Here is a 16088-nt window from a genome sequence, read left to right as displayed (position 1 = left end):
TAACCTGCTACCGCTCACATGGAATCTCATTGTACTTCAGTGGCTTGGTTTGACTGTATGTGTGTGAATATATATGTATATGTGTATGTCTTTTTTCTTTTGTATATTTTCATTGTGAAGTACAGAGAGAAAACATGCTGTTAAAAAATACCGAGGTAACATTTTTATAGCCAGTCAACCTGGTTCTTCTGTCTCCACCCAGTATTGTTGATTGTTGGTGGTAGCTACATCATCACTCACCAGATATGAGCGTACCATTCAACCACATTCTTATAAGTCATCTTTGGGGTGAGACGGCACTCGAAATATTTCAGAGTGATGCCTTTGTATAATCTGCCCCCAACATATAATATCACAAGCATAGACGCTGGAGGGGTAGAAGTTAGTCTTTTGTCAGTTAATAAAACCTTTTATAGGTTCTTCACTGCTTAGCCTGTTAACAGTAGAATATGTCAGAGAAGAGGTAATTGGGGAAATTACATCATTACCTTGTATTTATATAAATCTAAGTTTCCAATTGTTGAACCTGTCATAGTTAAACCAGCCATACTGTGGCCACAGCTCTGGGTCTTAATCTGCTTTGGAAAGTCTCAACATTGCTATTGGAGTTGATCCGTGAAGCTTGCAAAAGCCTTTGTAAAACTCTTGACTCTACTTTTAGCCCCATTTCTCTGAAAAAGAAATGAGCTAAAAACTGAAAGCTCATCTTTCTTGTGCTCAGCTTCCTTCTCCTCATTGTAGCTGCCTTCTTGGTGATCATTCTATACCTGAGCAGTAATCTAGAGTCCTGACAGATGACTGGGCAAATCGGTGTAGTAGCATAACCCCTCCTTTATGGCCTCTTCTGTGAGAGGCCAATTAAGCATACCTTGTTTAACCATGAACCGCATATGACTTTGGGTCTTATACTGTTGTGCAACTCCTTGTTTTATATAAATTAAAAACTCTTACCAGCAGAGTCTGTCTTCTGAGTTTTAATGAATTCCACTAAGTGTATATCTGTACAACTGTACTAGGACTTTTGTTCATAAGAAGAATGATTCTTTCCTTCATATTTGAAAACCTGGGATGGCTAGTTTTCAATTTCTTTGACTCTGGTACTTTTTCCTTACACCCTGGTAAAGGTCTAGACCCTTATATTCCAGGCTTTTAAGTTATATATAATTGTGGGCCTGAGTATTCAGAATTAGCCAGGGAGCTAGACTTTTTTGGGGAAAGAGTTTTTAGACTACCAGTTGACACTTCGGTTATGCTTTAAAAAGTTTTCATTCCCATGAAAATAAGAATCACTCCACTGTATTTGTAGGATCAAAAATATGGAATGTTAAAAGGGCGCAAATCCTCATTCAGGTTTAGGGGCGGCAGACAGGAAGGTTAGAGGTGTAAATGTAAAGCCAAACAGAAAATTTGTCACCATAATACTGTAAATAAATTGGGACATTACAGCATATATAATGTTAAATCAATGGAGACATGAGAATTCCGAGAGGAAAATTCTTAAGGTAAATCCAGCAATAGACATGCTTCGTATTCAAACATAAGTAAACTAATAATTTGGCAAAAAGCCAGTTGAATTATTCATGTATTGTAAGGTCTGGCTGGATTTTTTTCAGAAAGCAGTGGTTTTCAAACTATAGGTTGTGATCCACTAGTGGGTCGTGAAATCAAAGTTTTAAGAAATGAAATATGAAATGAAACATTTAGGATAGAAAATATCAAAATATATCACATAGTAAGAGTGGGTATTATTTTGTGGAAAATTCTTTTAAAAATAAGCATGTTGTATTTATTTGCTATGCATTGCGATGATCAGTTTCAAAATTTATGAAGTCACTATTTAGAGGTTACAAAGGTAATTAAAACTCACTCCTTGTTCTCAAGGCACTTGAACTAACATTTTCTATACTTGAAATGCAGTATATATTTCTATGTGTAGCTCAGAATTTCATGCTCTAGATGGTGGTTCTAAGCCCTTCTTAGGGCAGTGGTTCTATGTAGTGAATTGCCAATGGTGGTTGATGGTGGTGTAGTGGTAGTGATGATTATTTTGCCAGTGATTGCCTTAAAATTATAGGGTCATTCTATGGTATTTGTGTGTTTACTCTAAGATAGAGATACTAAGGTAAAGGACCATTCATTAAAGAGCTGTGTCACAGGATGGGAAAAATCTTCTCATTAATTAATGAATTTAGGAGTTGCCATAGTTTTACAGCTTTTAGATTGGGATTATAAATGAAAGACTCCATGTCTAGTATTCTTGATGGTCACTATTCCTTACAATTTGTAGGCAGATGGCATCCCCACTTCAGATAACTTTTTTCCTATTTTCCAAAATAGGATAGATTCAGCTGATTATTTCTTCCTGCATCTTTGAACTTCATCTTTTTAAAGCTCTTTTTCAGGAAATATATAATACTTAGTTTAGTTTAAGCTCAAGAAAAGCAGTTTAAGTAGAAAGTAGTTTTATAGAATTGTCCTTCATTCAAGTAATTGCTGTTTCCTATTTTAAAGCTCCTTTCCCAGGGAGAAGTTTTATACTTTAATCACCAAAACAGCCTGTTTTGGGCTTTTATTTGTTATTGTAGTTTCTCCCAACCCCCACCAGCATTTATTTTGCAACCTACAATACTATATATTAGATATACTGTTTAATGATTTTGTTTGTTTTTAATAAAATTGCTGCCTTAGGACTCTGTGTTTGCAAGGAAGAAAGTTATTTCAAATTTAATGACTTTTATGTTTGGTTCATTTCTGCCTTTGTTTCTCGCTGTCATAAGGAAAAGGAAGCCAAATTCATTAGGGTAGACGTAGGTAGGTTACACATGTTTGGGTGGATATTCGTATAGATGATCCCCATTTTACTTGCTAGTGTGGTGTTTCCTAAAATTCCTGGGTACCAGCAGTTGTAGTACCATGATCTCTTACCTGTAATTCTGTAATCTGTAAGGCTGTGAAAATCAAAAGATTTTTCTTTGTTGGCTTGATCTGAACTGAGCTCACATGAAGCTATTTGTTGTTTTATTTATCGATCCTATTTAGTGTGAATTATTCACACATTTCATTGTAGAAATATTAGTGTTTGATTAAGTAGACCCTCTTGAGAGTGTAAAGCTAATTTTATATATGTAGCATATTAAAATCCAGAAAACTCTCATTCTGATATCTGGCCCAAACGTTTCTGACAAGGAGTTTAGATCCATATTACCGTTTTTGTTAAACTTGTTGGTGTTAATTCTTTTGAGTGTGGAAATAGGAAAGTAGCCAATATAGTGATAAGAACATGGGTTTTAGAACCAGACAGACCTGCCGTAATAACCTCTCTCTTAGTTTTGTCCACTGTAAAATGAGCTTTGTGATACTACCCTCAGAGTTAATAGTAGTGATTAGATAACACAATTCTTGATCAAAATTAATTTTTTATTCCTTCATTCAGTTTTAATCCTGACACGTTTTTTGGTTTTTTAACAAACTATAAATATGTTATTTATATGATACCTGTGCACTCCCCCCCCCCCCCAATAATTGAGTGGGATAACTATGCTTTTATTCCACTTGTTATGTAAAATGGTATCGATTTCTTCCTTTCTGCTGTCTTCGGCCCTTAGGGGAACACGTGACGGCAAGATTCAAAAATGAAGTGGAGCGGATGGGTTTTGATATGACCAATGCCTGGAGGATTTCCAACATCAATGAGAAGTACAAGTGAGTTGTATGGGTCCCCATGGATTGTGTGTCACAGCCAGTGTGCTTTTGCAGAAACCCCAGTTCACATGTGGCAGAACTCTTGAATTAAGACTTTTTAAAACCTAAATGCATGATCTCAAGTACTTCTTGAGCCTTCTATTCCACATTGCTATCTATCACTGAAGTAGAAAGTGATGCTTACTCAACAGGTTTCTGGAACCTTCCTTTCTCCCCCTCCAGGCCTGTTCTTCCTGGCACATGCATGTCTGATAACACTGGGTTTACATGTAGTTAAGCAGTTTTCATTGTTCTCATCACCACTTGACATCACATTAGTGATAGGATCAGTAATCTCATAAGCAATGATAAAACACTTAGGAGATAATTTTTATGACTATAATTTTACCTCAGGCCCTATGAAATAGGCATAAGTTACTCTGTCTTTAATATACTGATCTAAAACTAACTTCACAGCTATAATTATTTAACCATTAAATATTAATGTAACCATTATTAAATATTTTCCATTACCTGTTTCCCTAACAGGTGTAAGTACTTTTGTGGGGGAGGTAGTTAATTACTGTGATTTTGGTGATCCAGATTTTTATAAAAACAAAAGAAAACTTTCCAGGAGATTTAAAATAATGTATCCTTATTTTAAGTTTTCCTGTAGCAGCTGGAGGCATTAATCATACTGTTGTCCTTTGAGCTGCCTTAAATTCTGATAGCTGTTTTCCTAGCCATCAGAGCATTTCATTTTTCTTTGGAAAAACTATAGCTTATTTACTGTACATAGCTCTTAACATGGACCTTGGCCAAGGAATTAAGAACCAGGGATGTTGTGAAGAATTGGGAGCTACAGACCAATCATATCTTTGCCTGTTCTCAGTGATAAGTCAAAGCAGAAAATGCATATGGAAGCTGGAGGGAGGGGCTTCAGAGAGCCTGAGGCTGCTACAGGGTTTAGTCATGTGTAACCCACCTTTCCTATAGCTAGTACTTGCTGAAGAACTGATTACTAGATAGTATTATATTTATAGGGAGAGGAATAAATGATCAAAAAATTGGGTGAAATAAAAACTGAATTAAGTTAAACTTGTTGAAAAGAAGTTTGAGTTCAAAAGCCATTGGTTTCAAAAATCCCTATTTTGTATGGGTTTTAAAAATTAACTTCTTATCTTTGAGTCTACTATTTTACCTCAAAACTGGTCTTCAGGAAATTGAAATGGTCTTCCTACTATAAAGGAAGACACCTTGAGTAAGTTCCCTACATTTACTCTTAAGTTTAAAACAAGATAAAATGAACAAGGTTCATGGTAAGAGTATTAACTGTGGTTACTGTGTCTCTGGTTATTTTTAGGAGATTGTGGGAGGTGTTAGGACTTTTGCAGAGCTACTCTTGGTCATAGCTATTCTTCTGGTTCATTGGCTTTTAAATTCCTAATAATTAATCTTCTGGAAATTGAGAACAGGACAGAGCTATGTGGTACAGAATGATTAAAACCCCCAATTCCTAAGCCACTTTTTGTTTTTTCTGCCTCTTCCCCTAATGCATGAGATAATTTAGGGCATGGGGGAGGGGGTGTGGTGGTGTAGTTTATGTATTTTAGGATTTGGAAAAGCTCTTATTGCACCCACTATTAAAAGGAATATTGAGTTACCCATTGAGAGATATTGTCCTATGAGTGAAAAGCCTATCAGAAATACAGCTTGACTAGCATGCAACTACTATGTTTTCATAAATGAAAACATAGCTTCCCCTCCCACCCCAAGTGTAGTTTATTCTGAAGTATATTTTATAGGAATTATGATTAATAGCTTATACACATTACTAACTTGGGTAAATGAGACTATGATTATGTATGCAAATTGACCTGTGATACAGTTTCTTATATGCCCATGGCTGCATCTATTACCAGTAATTAGAATACCTTGTTTGGTTCACATCAAAGAATATGTTTAATAATCCTGTGAGGTCTCTGGAAACTTGAGATTGTGGACTCTTGTTCTTCTTTACATGTTTCCCTTTGACAAAAGCCTCCTTCAGGTTTTTTTGTCAAAAAGCTTGCAGGTCTGGTAAAGGCGACATAGACTTTCACTTCTGTAGTTGGACGGGGCACTTGTATGGTTAGAAATGACCTGTGTATCTGTTAAAACAGAGTTACAATGGAGTAACTGCCTCTCAACTCTCTCTTTTTTATTAATAGTTAAGATTGGCAGATTCTCAAAAGACATCAAGTGGAAGAACCCAAGAGAGTATCACTTGATATATACATAAGTAAACACTTAAGGCAACTCGAACTACCTGAGCAAATCAAGACTCAAGTAATGCTCCTCATTGCCTTTTAACTGGCTCTGGGGTAGCTTGCTTAACATCCTTATGCTGCTTACTCACTGAGTGTCTCTCCCTCTTCTCCCTCCTCTCTGTCTCTTGTTCGCTCTCTCTTTCTTGTTCTCACCTTCCCTATTAGGCTATGTGGTAGCTATCCACAGGAGCTCATAGTGCCTGCCTGGATCACTGACAAAGAACTAGAAAGTGTAGCAAGCTTCAGGTCCTGGAAGCGCATCCCTGTCGTCATCTATAGGTAAGTAAGCCTGTCCAGGCCCATCTTGGTCTGTTGCCTCTGCTGCCACTAACCTGGGAAGGGAGGGGAGAGTTCAGAAAACTTTCTAGGCAATTCTGTGCTTCCTTATTGCTTAAGCTGCTCTTCCAGTCACATACCTACAAGTAAATTATTACATCCAGAGTACTAGCTGATGGTATATGTTGACACTGGTAAGAAAATTTTAATAGAAAAGTAGGTGGTCTTGATATTTTAAGATCCTTCTGACATTTTATGGAAAGATAATGTGCTTACTGCATTTAGATCTTGGCCTTTGGATCAAGAGAAATGAGTACTAGAAAGTGAAAATTGAGTCATTTGTGATTGTCTTTGTGGTTGAAAAACTTCAACACTGGCAAGAGCTCTCTGCTTTGAGAGGGAGCATTTAGAGAAGGCTAGGGCTTGGCTGGGTAGACCTTAGAGATCAGAGGTAGGAGAGCCAAGAGAGGCAAGTTCTAGAAGGGGATGGTGGCCTGGTGACAAGCTCAGCTTTTGGAGTTTGTCTTTTCTCTGATATTCCTTGCTATGACACCTTGAGTAAGTTCCCTAACTGACCTCAGCCTGTTTCTAATTAGTAAAACGAGAATGATGTTCTTTGTAGATGTGCTGTGACATCAGAATAAATTTGTAAACACTAGATTTCTCTCAGCAGTGTCTGGAGTAGCTTGTATTCCTGATGGCTGCTTTTATAATTCAATGAATAGTTCAGTTCTCAGAGAAGCATATTAAATTTTTAAGAAGTCGTTTCCTACTATTTTGGAACTATTTCAGACATCATCTTGTAATATTCACATTCTCCATTTCATTTTCCCAGTTTGCAGACTTTTTGGTGTCTTTTTGAATTTGGGCCAACCCAGTGGGGCTTAGTTAGAAACTCCTTTTATGCCAAGAGGCATTCCATCGAAATACGGAGCTTCCAGGAAGGGATTTATCTCTTAGTGGAATTCCCGCCGAGGTAACCAGCTTGTTCATTTAGTCCACTGAAAGCAAATTCTGATGGCCGCTCTGAATAGAAAGAGATGGAAAAGTATTTCCTTTCGGTCCAGTGGAACCCATTAAGTTTTCATTCTCAATTTCATTACTGTTGTTTTCAAACACCCCTAGAAAAGTAGGTCACCAAATATACCTATTACTCAAATGGTAAGCATGACACAAGAATTAAGAGAGCAGTGAAAGCTCAAAGGATTTGAGTCTTATCAGTGATCAGCCCAGCTCAAATGGGGAAAAGCAGTTAGCTGCTGCTTTGTGGCCAACAGCTGTGTGAAATCAGCAGCCCTGCATTTGTGCAGTTTGCTGGCTTAGAATGTAAGGGGGAAGGACTCTTATTTTTCAAGTAAAGGACTTTAGGTGAATTCTCTCTGTTGGTAGTGCAGGTTGAAGGAAAACATCTTAGAATAAACATGGGAAACCTTTTATCCCTTCTAAAATTTATTCTCTAGGGCATGAGCCGTAGGATTTTTTTTTTTTAACCCCTTTCTGGAGACTGTAGAGCATACATAAATGAAAATTTTTATTTGTAGTTTCCCAGAGAAAATCTGCTATCAAAACATTACAAATGAAAGTTTTTGGTGTAGTCTACATGAAATCAGACAGGCTTCCAGGAACTGACCTCTGTTTCAGAACATATCTTGAATCTCTGAGCTCCAGGCTGAGTTGTTAGATCAGAGTAGGTGAAGAATGTTTTTAGAATACTATGTCACTCTTTGTTTTGCCACCCCAGGTGGTAGGATGCTTCTGAATCCAACAGGCATTTACTAGATTTAGTTGTCTATAGACTGTAGTAATGATTCCCGAGGTTGCTAGCAGCAGCTACCTGAGAGCACCCACTGAACTAGCGCCTGATGAGTGCTTTCTCTGACTGATGAGAGAGTGCTTAATTGGATTTATCATTGAAGGCAGAGATTGCTCTAACACAAGATGATGCGAAGGGCGCCCATGTGTAGTACAATTCACAGCTCCCTCTCTTTATGCATTGAGTGATTATTAGAAACTTCTAGTCATTTAGGGAGCTTGCGTAACACCAACTTAGAGATAGTTTAAACGTTTCTATGTTTATATATAAAACAAGCATTCAGTGTTTAATAATAGTGTACTCATCCATTGGATACCTTAATTTTTATACTGTTTTTCTGGTTCTGTTAGTTAAAATGATAGAAATGCTCTTTAGTAATTTTTAGCTTTAGTATTTTAGTTCTCTTTCATGCAGTCTAAAGCATTTTAGAAGACTGCAGGAAACTGCTTATTATATCAGCTCAGTTGCAGTCTAGCTACTAATGATGCCATAGCCCTTAAAACCTAAAACCCAGGCTAAAGAGTGTCATCTACTGTTCTTCTTGGGCATTGCTGAGAAGCATTGCAGACGGAAAGGATGCTTACTCGGAAAGGCTCTACTAACCTCTTCTTAAATAAAGATTTGGAATCAATCAACTCATTGGTTACCCAGCTCTGATTACTGTATACTAGTAGGTATTTTAAGAATCAATGAGGTTTTATTTGCAGTTTGACTTCGTTCAGCAGGAAGTCATTGGAGCGTGTTGGCAATACACAAGTACTTCCTGTTACTTGTCTCTCCCAAGAAGGGAGGATTTAAAATTACAAGCGGACTGATAGTTCCAGTAGAATTTAATTACTGCCACATTTAATTTATTGCTTATGAGCATTAAGATTAAAAACAAAAATCTTTCTCACATTATTCCTTGAAGAAGACAAATTCAGTATAATATTTTATTTAAATCCATCCGAGTCCAGTATATGAATAATGTGTGTATATGCATATATGTGTTTAGAAATAATTTTAATGAGAAGTAAAACATTGTTGGTTTCCTCTGGAATTTAGAATTGGGAGACATTTGAATTTTTTGCTTCCTGGCTTTTTATTCTGCTAATTTATTTTTACATTGAACTGATTATTGAGGTGTCAACATACAGTTCACCCTTTTACTGTGTATAGTTCAGTGAATTTTTAAACATATATTCAAAGAATTGTGCAGCCATCACTATAACCAGTTTTAGTAATTTTCACCACTTGAAAAAGAAACCCCAGACCCACTTGTAGTCACTCCCCATTTCTACCTCAAGCCCCCTGGCCCAGTTTTCTGCAGTCTTCTAAAATGCTGGATTAACGCTAATCTACTTTCTGTCTCCCTAGATTTACCTATTCTGCACATTTCACGTAGATGGAATCATATAGTATGTAGCCTTTTGTGACTGGCTTCTTTCACTTAGCATAACATACTCGAGGTTCATTCATGTTGTGGTATGTGTTATTTGTAACTTTTTAATTGCTAAAACTGCCTAAAATTCCTAATTCGGAAAAGACCGGGTTTTAATAGCACCTTAAAGTAGACTGTGACTATGATGATTTCTGGTCTTATTTCTTGAAAAAGGATCTATGTGAATGTGGCTTATTGAGGTTTATGCTGTTCCTTTCCTTATAAGAGCTCAAGGAAGGGAAGTTGCTGGCTCATTTGAGCTATCTGCCTATAACAGCAGTTTGTGACTCAGGAAGTCTAAGGAGATTTTGTAAAGCAGTCCACTGTGGGCCAGGTAGTTTCAGTCACAAAGGTAAGATCTTGTTTTGAAAAGAATCCCCAAACCAGCCATAAGTGTACAGTTTTTTCAGTTGGGCCTCGGAAGTCAGTGAGGAAACAAATATTTCTGTTTCATTATCTTTTCTGCCAGCCCATTTAGGTACAGTATAAGAAAGGGAGAATAATGCTTTATTATTGAGTAGTAGAATTAGTATAGTATTGGTAATGTTACAAAGGTCTCTAAAATGGTATAATAATTGAGAAAGGTTCAGGTAGGTTTGTTATTTATTCTTGTTGCTATTTGAGATTTCTGCCCTGAAGGGGCTTGAAGCTAACCCATCACCTACATTGTAATCAAGCTGTTCATTAAGGCATTTAAAATCCACGACCTCACTTTTGGTATAAGCACAGGGCATCTAAATAGGGCCACTGGGATGGTACAGTTTTTTGTGTCTTATTTCCCACACAGGCACCAGAGCAATGGGGCTGTCATTGCCCGCTGTGGACAACCAGAGGTCAGCTGGTGGGGCTGGCGAAATGCTGACGATGAACACCTGGTGCAGTCAGTAGCCAAAGCTTGTGCCTCCGACTCCCGATCAAGTGGCAACAAGCTGTCGACTAGGAACAGTTCTCGAGACTTTCCCAATGCAGGAGACCTTTCTGATGTGGAGTTTGGTAAGGTGCTCCCTGGACCCATAACAGCAATTACAACATTTAAGAACCTTTTGTTGAAATGGAAATGGCCTTTCCTTTATAAGACATAGATAGAATTTGTTTCATAGAAGAGAGACAGCAAAACTTCAATTGATGGATTTGTTTGAATAGTCATGGTTCTTGGCAATGAACCAGAAGACGCCTTGTTTCAAATTAAGAGGGCTAGAGTGTTTGTTGTCTTTCTTGCCATAGTGACAAGAAGGGAATATATATGTGATAGGGGACCTACAGTGTCTCCAGACCACAGGGGAAAGCACCAGGCTTTATTAAAAGACTACCAATGTAGAAACAAGGTATAGGATATTATAGGCTAAATAGAAAATAAAGAGAAGTCTATATGTCAAGGGTTTGGTTAGGTGGATTTCACCTAATGAGTTTTTGTTTGTCATATGTGCCTGTGGTACTTATTTTGCACAGTTCTGGGAGAGACAGGTTCATTTAATTTTCCTCCCCACTCCTAATGTCTCTAGATTCTTCTCTGTCAAATGCTTCAGGAGCAGAGACTTCAGCCATCCAACCACAGAAGCTTTTGATCTTGGATGCACGTTCCTATGCTGCAGCTGTCGCAAATCGAGCCAAAGGAGGAGGCTGTGAATGCCCAGGTGAGGTGTACAGTGCTTTGTCCCCTAACATTCTGTTCTTGTGGGTCCAGCCTGTGCCTAACTGGGTCTTAGTTCTCAATGTGAAATGAATGGTAAGCCATATTCCACAATTATCTTGAGGGAGCCAGAGCTCTTTGGATTCTTAACACTACATTCTTTTTAGGGGGAAATTGAGGAGGTGGTGTAGTGAAACCAAATAATCCTCCTTCCCTGTGTCAACCTTTAGGTGATAAGGAAAGTAAATCCTCTCCCATAATAAGATCTGTTCATATTTGGAAGCTGCTGCTTTAGTGGTTCTATTTCTCAGCCATCTAAGAGCTTTTTGTTGCCTTTGGCAAGTGAGTATACTCATCACTGGCCTAACAGAAAACTCTTCACATGGCTTCTGCTTGAAAAACCTGTCATGGTTATTGAGGCAGTAAATACAAAAGTAGCAAAGCACCTCTGTCCTGACGTTTGACATCCTTACTGTTTGAATGCTGGTTTTCTCCTAGGAAGCACCCCTTCGGTGCTCCTCATTTTTCCCCTAAAAAGAGGCACCAAGCTCCTTATTTAGATGTGATCTAAGCTGGAAATTAAAAAGTAGTGGTTCCAAGGTGAAATTTGAATGCATTGTTCTGCCAGGTTTTTTTCAGAGATTCCTCTAGAGCTATAAGTTAGATGAGACTCAAGTTGTAAACCTGGGGTGAGACAGAAGTATGTAGATCATTTTTTTAAAAAAATATATATATAACAGCTTTTATTTTATGTCAGTATCTTCACCACTCTAACCTTCTTTTTTGCAAAGACAGCTAAAATTTAAGCACTGTTTTCCTCTTATAATAAAGGACTGGGCTAATAGGCATTAGAACACTGCTATCAGCCAGCAGCTGCAATGGGTTTGTTTTTAGCCGTTTTGGTTCTTTTAAATTTGGCCACGTGAACTTGAAATTCAACATATTTGTGTTCTGTTTATTGTTATTCTCTCCAGAGTATTACCCGAACTGTGAAGTTGTATTTATGGGGATGGCAAATATTCATTCAATTCGGAGGAGTTTTCAGTCTTTGCGGTTGCTGTGCACACAGATGCCAGATCCCGGAAAGTAAGACCTTGCCTGGCCTTGGATTTAACTTTGCATTCCCCGCGCCACCCCCCGCCCCCCTTAAATGAATTTGGAAGTCTCTTTCCTTCTATTTCTTGGTAAACTTCAGTTAGTATTATTACTGTCAGTCTCTCTTGGTATTCTTTCTGTATTAGGAGCATGGCAATATAAATGAGGAGCTGGGATTAAAATCTAGCCCTTTGAAAGATTTAAAACGTACAGCACTAACAGATCTCAGCCCTCAGAAGAGAAGCATTGTCTTCTTGTTTTTCCTGGAACCTCTTCCTCTCTTCTACATCGTTCTTGGCCCAAAGCAGTTTCATTCTCTGGTTTCTGATGTACTGTAGTAATACTAATCTATTATGAACTGGGATGTTTTACCACAAAGAATCAAAATTTATTCCATCATGGTCTAAAAACGGTTAAACTTTCTTTAAACTTACCATTAGGCCAGTTCCTTTTACATATGCTTCTGATTTCTGAACCTGCCCTCTCTTATTTTCCAAGAACATTACCATGATTTTTATTGCTTATTAAAAATGAATTGCTGGCATTTGTAGTGAGGAAGGTGAAATAACATCCCTTCCTTCCAAAGGAACTGTTTGAATACAAGATAAATTAGGAGGAATGCTCTGTAAAATAAATAAGGGCAGATAAATATTTAAAAGCCCCTCTTTTACTATTTCAGGAAGCCAGCAATGGTGCCAGAGAAGATAGAATTTTCTCCTTTCTGGTATTTATGCTGGAACCCATAGCTTTTTCCCTGGGTTCTATTCAGTAGGTCTCATGATCACATAAAGTTTTGCAGCATTCTTCATTTGATTTATTAAATCAAATGGCTGCCTGAACCACTTGTACTAACTCCTGGTAGCAAATGATTAAATTCATCACAGTTGCAATCAGCCCAGAGAGTGAAGCACTTGTCCTTGGGGAAAGCCTGACTGGAGAAATGAGTTTGATGCTCTGCTTTGGGGATTAGCAATTTGCATCCGCTACACATTTCTAGAACCCAGTTAGCAGTGCTTTTTTCCTTAAAGGTGGGGCATAGAAAGGACGACTTGGGAGATCTACCACTAATTAACTGTATGCCTTTGACCAAGTGGCTTAATCTGTGGGTATCAGTTTTCCTACCTATAAAATGAAAAAGGATAGAATCAGTACTACCTGATCTCTAATATCTTCCATATATTAAAATTCTTTCTTAAAAAGCTATTTTTTCAACTCAGAGTCAAAAAAGCTGTAATTAGCCCTTACCTAGTCCAAATAAATGACTGGGGGATTTTATTAAAGAAGGTGATACTTTGTCTTTCTTTGGCAGCAAGTCATAATGCAGTGCTGAAGCCTCCCTTGAGGATAAAAAGAAGCTATGGCAGTGGTGGGACCAGCTATAAACAAGCCTCTCCTCTCAACACTTTTTTTGTGGTTGTGGAGGGCTAGGGCACAGTATGTTTCTATTGCAGTTTAAGGATAGGACAGCTTCTCTATTAGGCATGGACAACAACAACTGGTATGTATGAATAGTTCAGTCAGGTTCAAGAGAACCTAACACTGGTTCTCATTTACCATTTCTCCAGGGACCAGCAGATAATTTAGTATTTATTCTCCTAACTCTTATTTTTTAATTTCTTTCAAGACTGTGTGAGGAATGAGAATAAACAATTGACCCACAAGCAAAAATGTTTCTCGGGTACCTAGAAAATAGAAAGTCTTGAGATTAAATTGTTACATATGATTTGAACATTGGGAATCTTCACTGTATATGCTAAGCACTACTCTAGGGGTTCAGTTATACCTGAGACACAGTGTCCACCCTCTCAGAATCTAGAGTCTGGTTGGTAGACCAGTTTATTCTGTGTGAAACCAGTGCTTATACAGTGCATTCTATTGTCTTTTTGCCTGGAAAGACCCTCCTGCCCCTTGGACTATTCCAAAAATTCACACTCATTCCTCAAGTTTTAATAGTCCTTTATAGCCTAGTTTTAGCAATAGCCTTCTCAGAGCCTCCTGGTAGAAGTATTATCCCTCCTCTGACTCTGTTTGAAGGGCTAGACTCTGGTCTTAATACAAATCTGATTGCATTTTGGAGAAATCGGACAGCTTTTTTTGAGTGAGGGGGTGGAATTCATGATAGGGCACAAGGAACAAACTGTCACCACAGGTAATAGATAAGTGTTATCAGTTTGTGATTACTCCCTAAGGGCCATTCTGAGGATCCGATTATTTCCTGAAGGCCTTTTGAAAAAAGGTTCTTCTAGACCCCTGCTGAATCCAGTGTCTGTTAAGCCCAGTAATACTGTTGGTGTACTAACTTGAATGAGTCTAAATTATAAATTTGGTCCCATCCACTTTTAACCAACAGATATTCAGGAGTTGAGCAGTGGTAGGTGTTAAGGTGTGGGTGGTAGCAAGTGATGTTTTCTGCACCCGTCTTGAATGTGGCGTCCAGCTAACATTTAATTACAGACGTGTTTTGTGTTTGAGTTTTTCTTTGCTTTTTGTTTTTGTTTTGAGAACTTGTCAGGCAGAGTTGCTGATCATTAAATACAAATATAAATATCTTCTGTTTTCCATCTCACAAGTGGCCACGTTTTCTTCAGGAGGAGATTTCAGAAAGAACCACTTTTCTTATACTGGGTATATACCTACCGTGGACTGAAAACTAATAAATATTAAATCTCTGGGAAATTAGTCATAAGATTTTTGGTATAAAAGGTGGTCTTATTAATGACTGCCCTATTTCTAAAGCTCTCTTGTATTGCATAGTAGGGTGTGGGTTGCACCCTTGTACTTGTTTTATAAAGATAGAGCTTTTCTGTTTTGGCAGTGTTTTATATGGAGGGAAAAGTCTTTGGGTCTGCTTTTTCATTTTGACAGATATTTGGCATGATGCAGCAAAGAAAATCAGAAAAATAAGCATTTCCTTAGCCCTTCTGTTTTTATTTTTATAGTTGGCTCTCGGCTCTTGAAAGCACAAAATGGCTCCATCACCTATCTGTGCTTTTGAAGTCAGCACTTCTGGTAGTGCATGCTGTGGATCGTGATCAGCGACCAGTGCTAGTGCACTGCTCAGATGGCTGGGACCGCACCCCCCAGATTGTGGCATTGGCTAAACTCTTACTGGACCCTTATTACCGAACCATAGAGGTAGGTGTGTCCAAGAATTAGGATTTGGTACTTCAGGATGAGTTGGGGAAGAAACCTTGGAGGGTTTTGTGATCAGTTTTGGTCATGTGGTGAAGGTCTAATGAAAGTGAAATTTTGGTTTTTAAATCTTTGTTCCTTTACTTTGAGCTAAATTGTGGTGGTGCCCGCCTCAGCTTTTGGCTCTTAAAGTGGGGCAGATTGTGGATAACAAGGTACTGAGAATACAGACATCTTTTCCTTTATGGTCTACCTACTTGGAAAAGTTTAGGCTACCCCAGGAAGATGGGGCTTCTATAAAAGGATCTTGGCATGTTTACATCATGGGTGTAGATACCACCGCAGAGTGTTCTGTGGAGAAAGAGCCCTACTCTGAAATAACCACCTATTGGGTTAAAGATGTTAAAAAAAAAAAAAAAAAACCATAGAGTTACCCCAAAATATATGTAAATATGGGATGGGGAAAGATTTTACAAACATGAGTTTGTAAGTCTAACATGAAAGAAATTTAAAAAGTTTAAAAATTTAGAAGAAAAATGGGGCTTTTATATAGTGGATGAAAGAGTACCCATTTGTTGATTATGGAATGGAGTCCAGGGAATTGGGAAATAGCCCTAAGCATGTGTCCCAGCAGGGATGGAGCCTTGGGCTATGGGTTTGGGTCAGGGGCCATTGATGAGCTTAGTGGGAAGCTGTTAAAAGGATTTGCTGCCAGTGATACCAGGCTCAGGA

The 16088-nt window shown here is 38.1% G+C and overlaps 1 protein-coding gene across 10 annotated transcripts in view; it reads left to right on the top strand.

Moving 5' to 3' along the window:
• MTMR3 (myotubularin related protein 3) overlaps positions 1–16088 on the top strand; it is a 116544-nt gene that overhangs the window by 86155 nt on the left and 14301 nt on the right. For 9 of the 10 annotated variants that reach the window (XM_016164300.2, XM_036221474.1, XM_036221473.1 and 6 more), the window contains 6 exons: positions 3606–3702; positions 6156–6269; positions 10287–10492; positions 11002–11133; positions 12104–12215; positions 15164–15359. In XM_016164300.2, coding sequence (XP_016019786.1) covers positions 3606–3702; positions 6156–6269; positions 10287–10492; positions 11002–11133; positions 12104–12215; positions 15164–15359 — 857 coding nt within the window. The remainder of the gene's footprint in view (positions 1–3605; positions 3703–6155; positions 6270–10286; positions 10493–11001; positions 11134–12103; positions 12216–15163; positions 15360–16088) is intronic. The other variant, XM_036221471.1, reaches the window with a different exon arrangement.

The sequence above is a fragment of the Rousettus aegyptiacus genome, unplaced genomic scaffold, assembly GCF_014176215.1.
Source record: "Rousettus aegyptiacus isolate mRouAeg1 unplaced genomic scaffold, mRouAeg1.p scaffold_m13_p_5, whole genome shotgun sequence".
Lineage (NCBI taxonomy): Eukaryota > Metazoa > Chordata > Mammalia > Chiroptera > Pteropodidae > Rousettus > Rousettus aegyptiacus.
The sequence above is the reverse complement of the archived record's forward strand: the minus strand, read 5'-3'. Positions and strand labels throughout refer to the sequence as shown.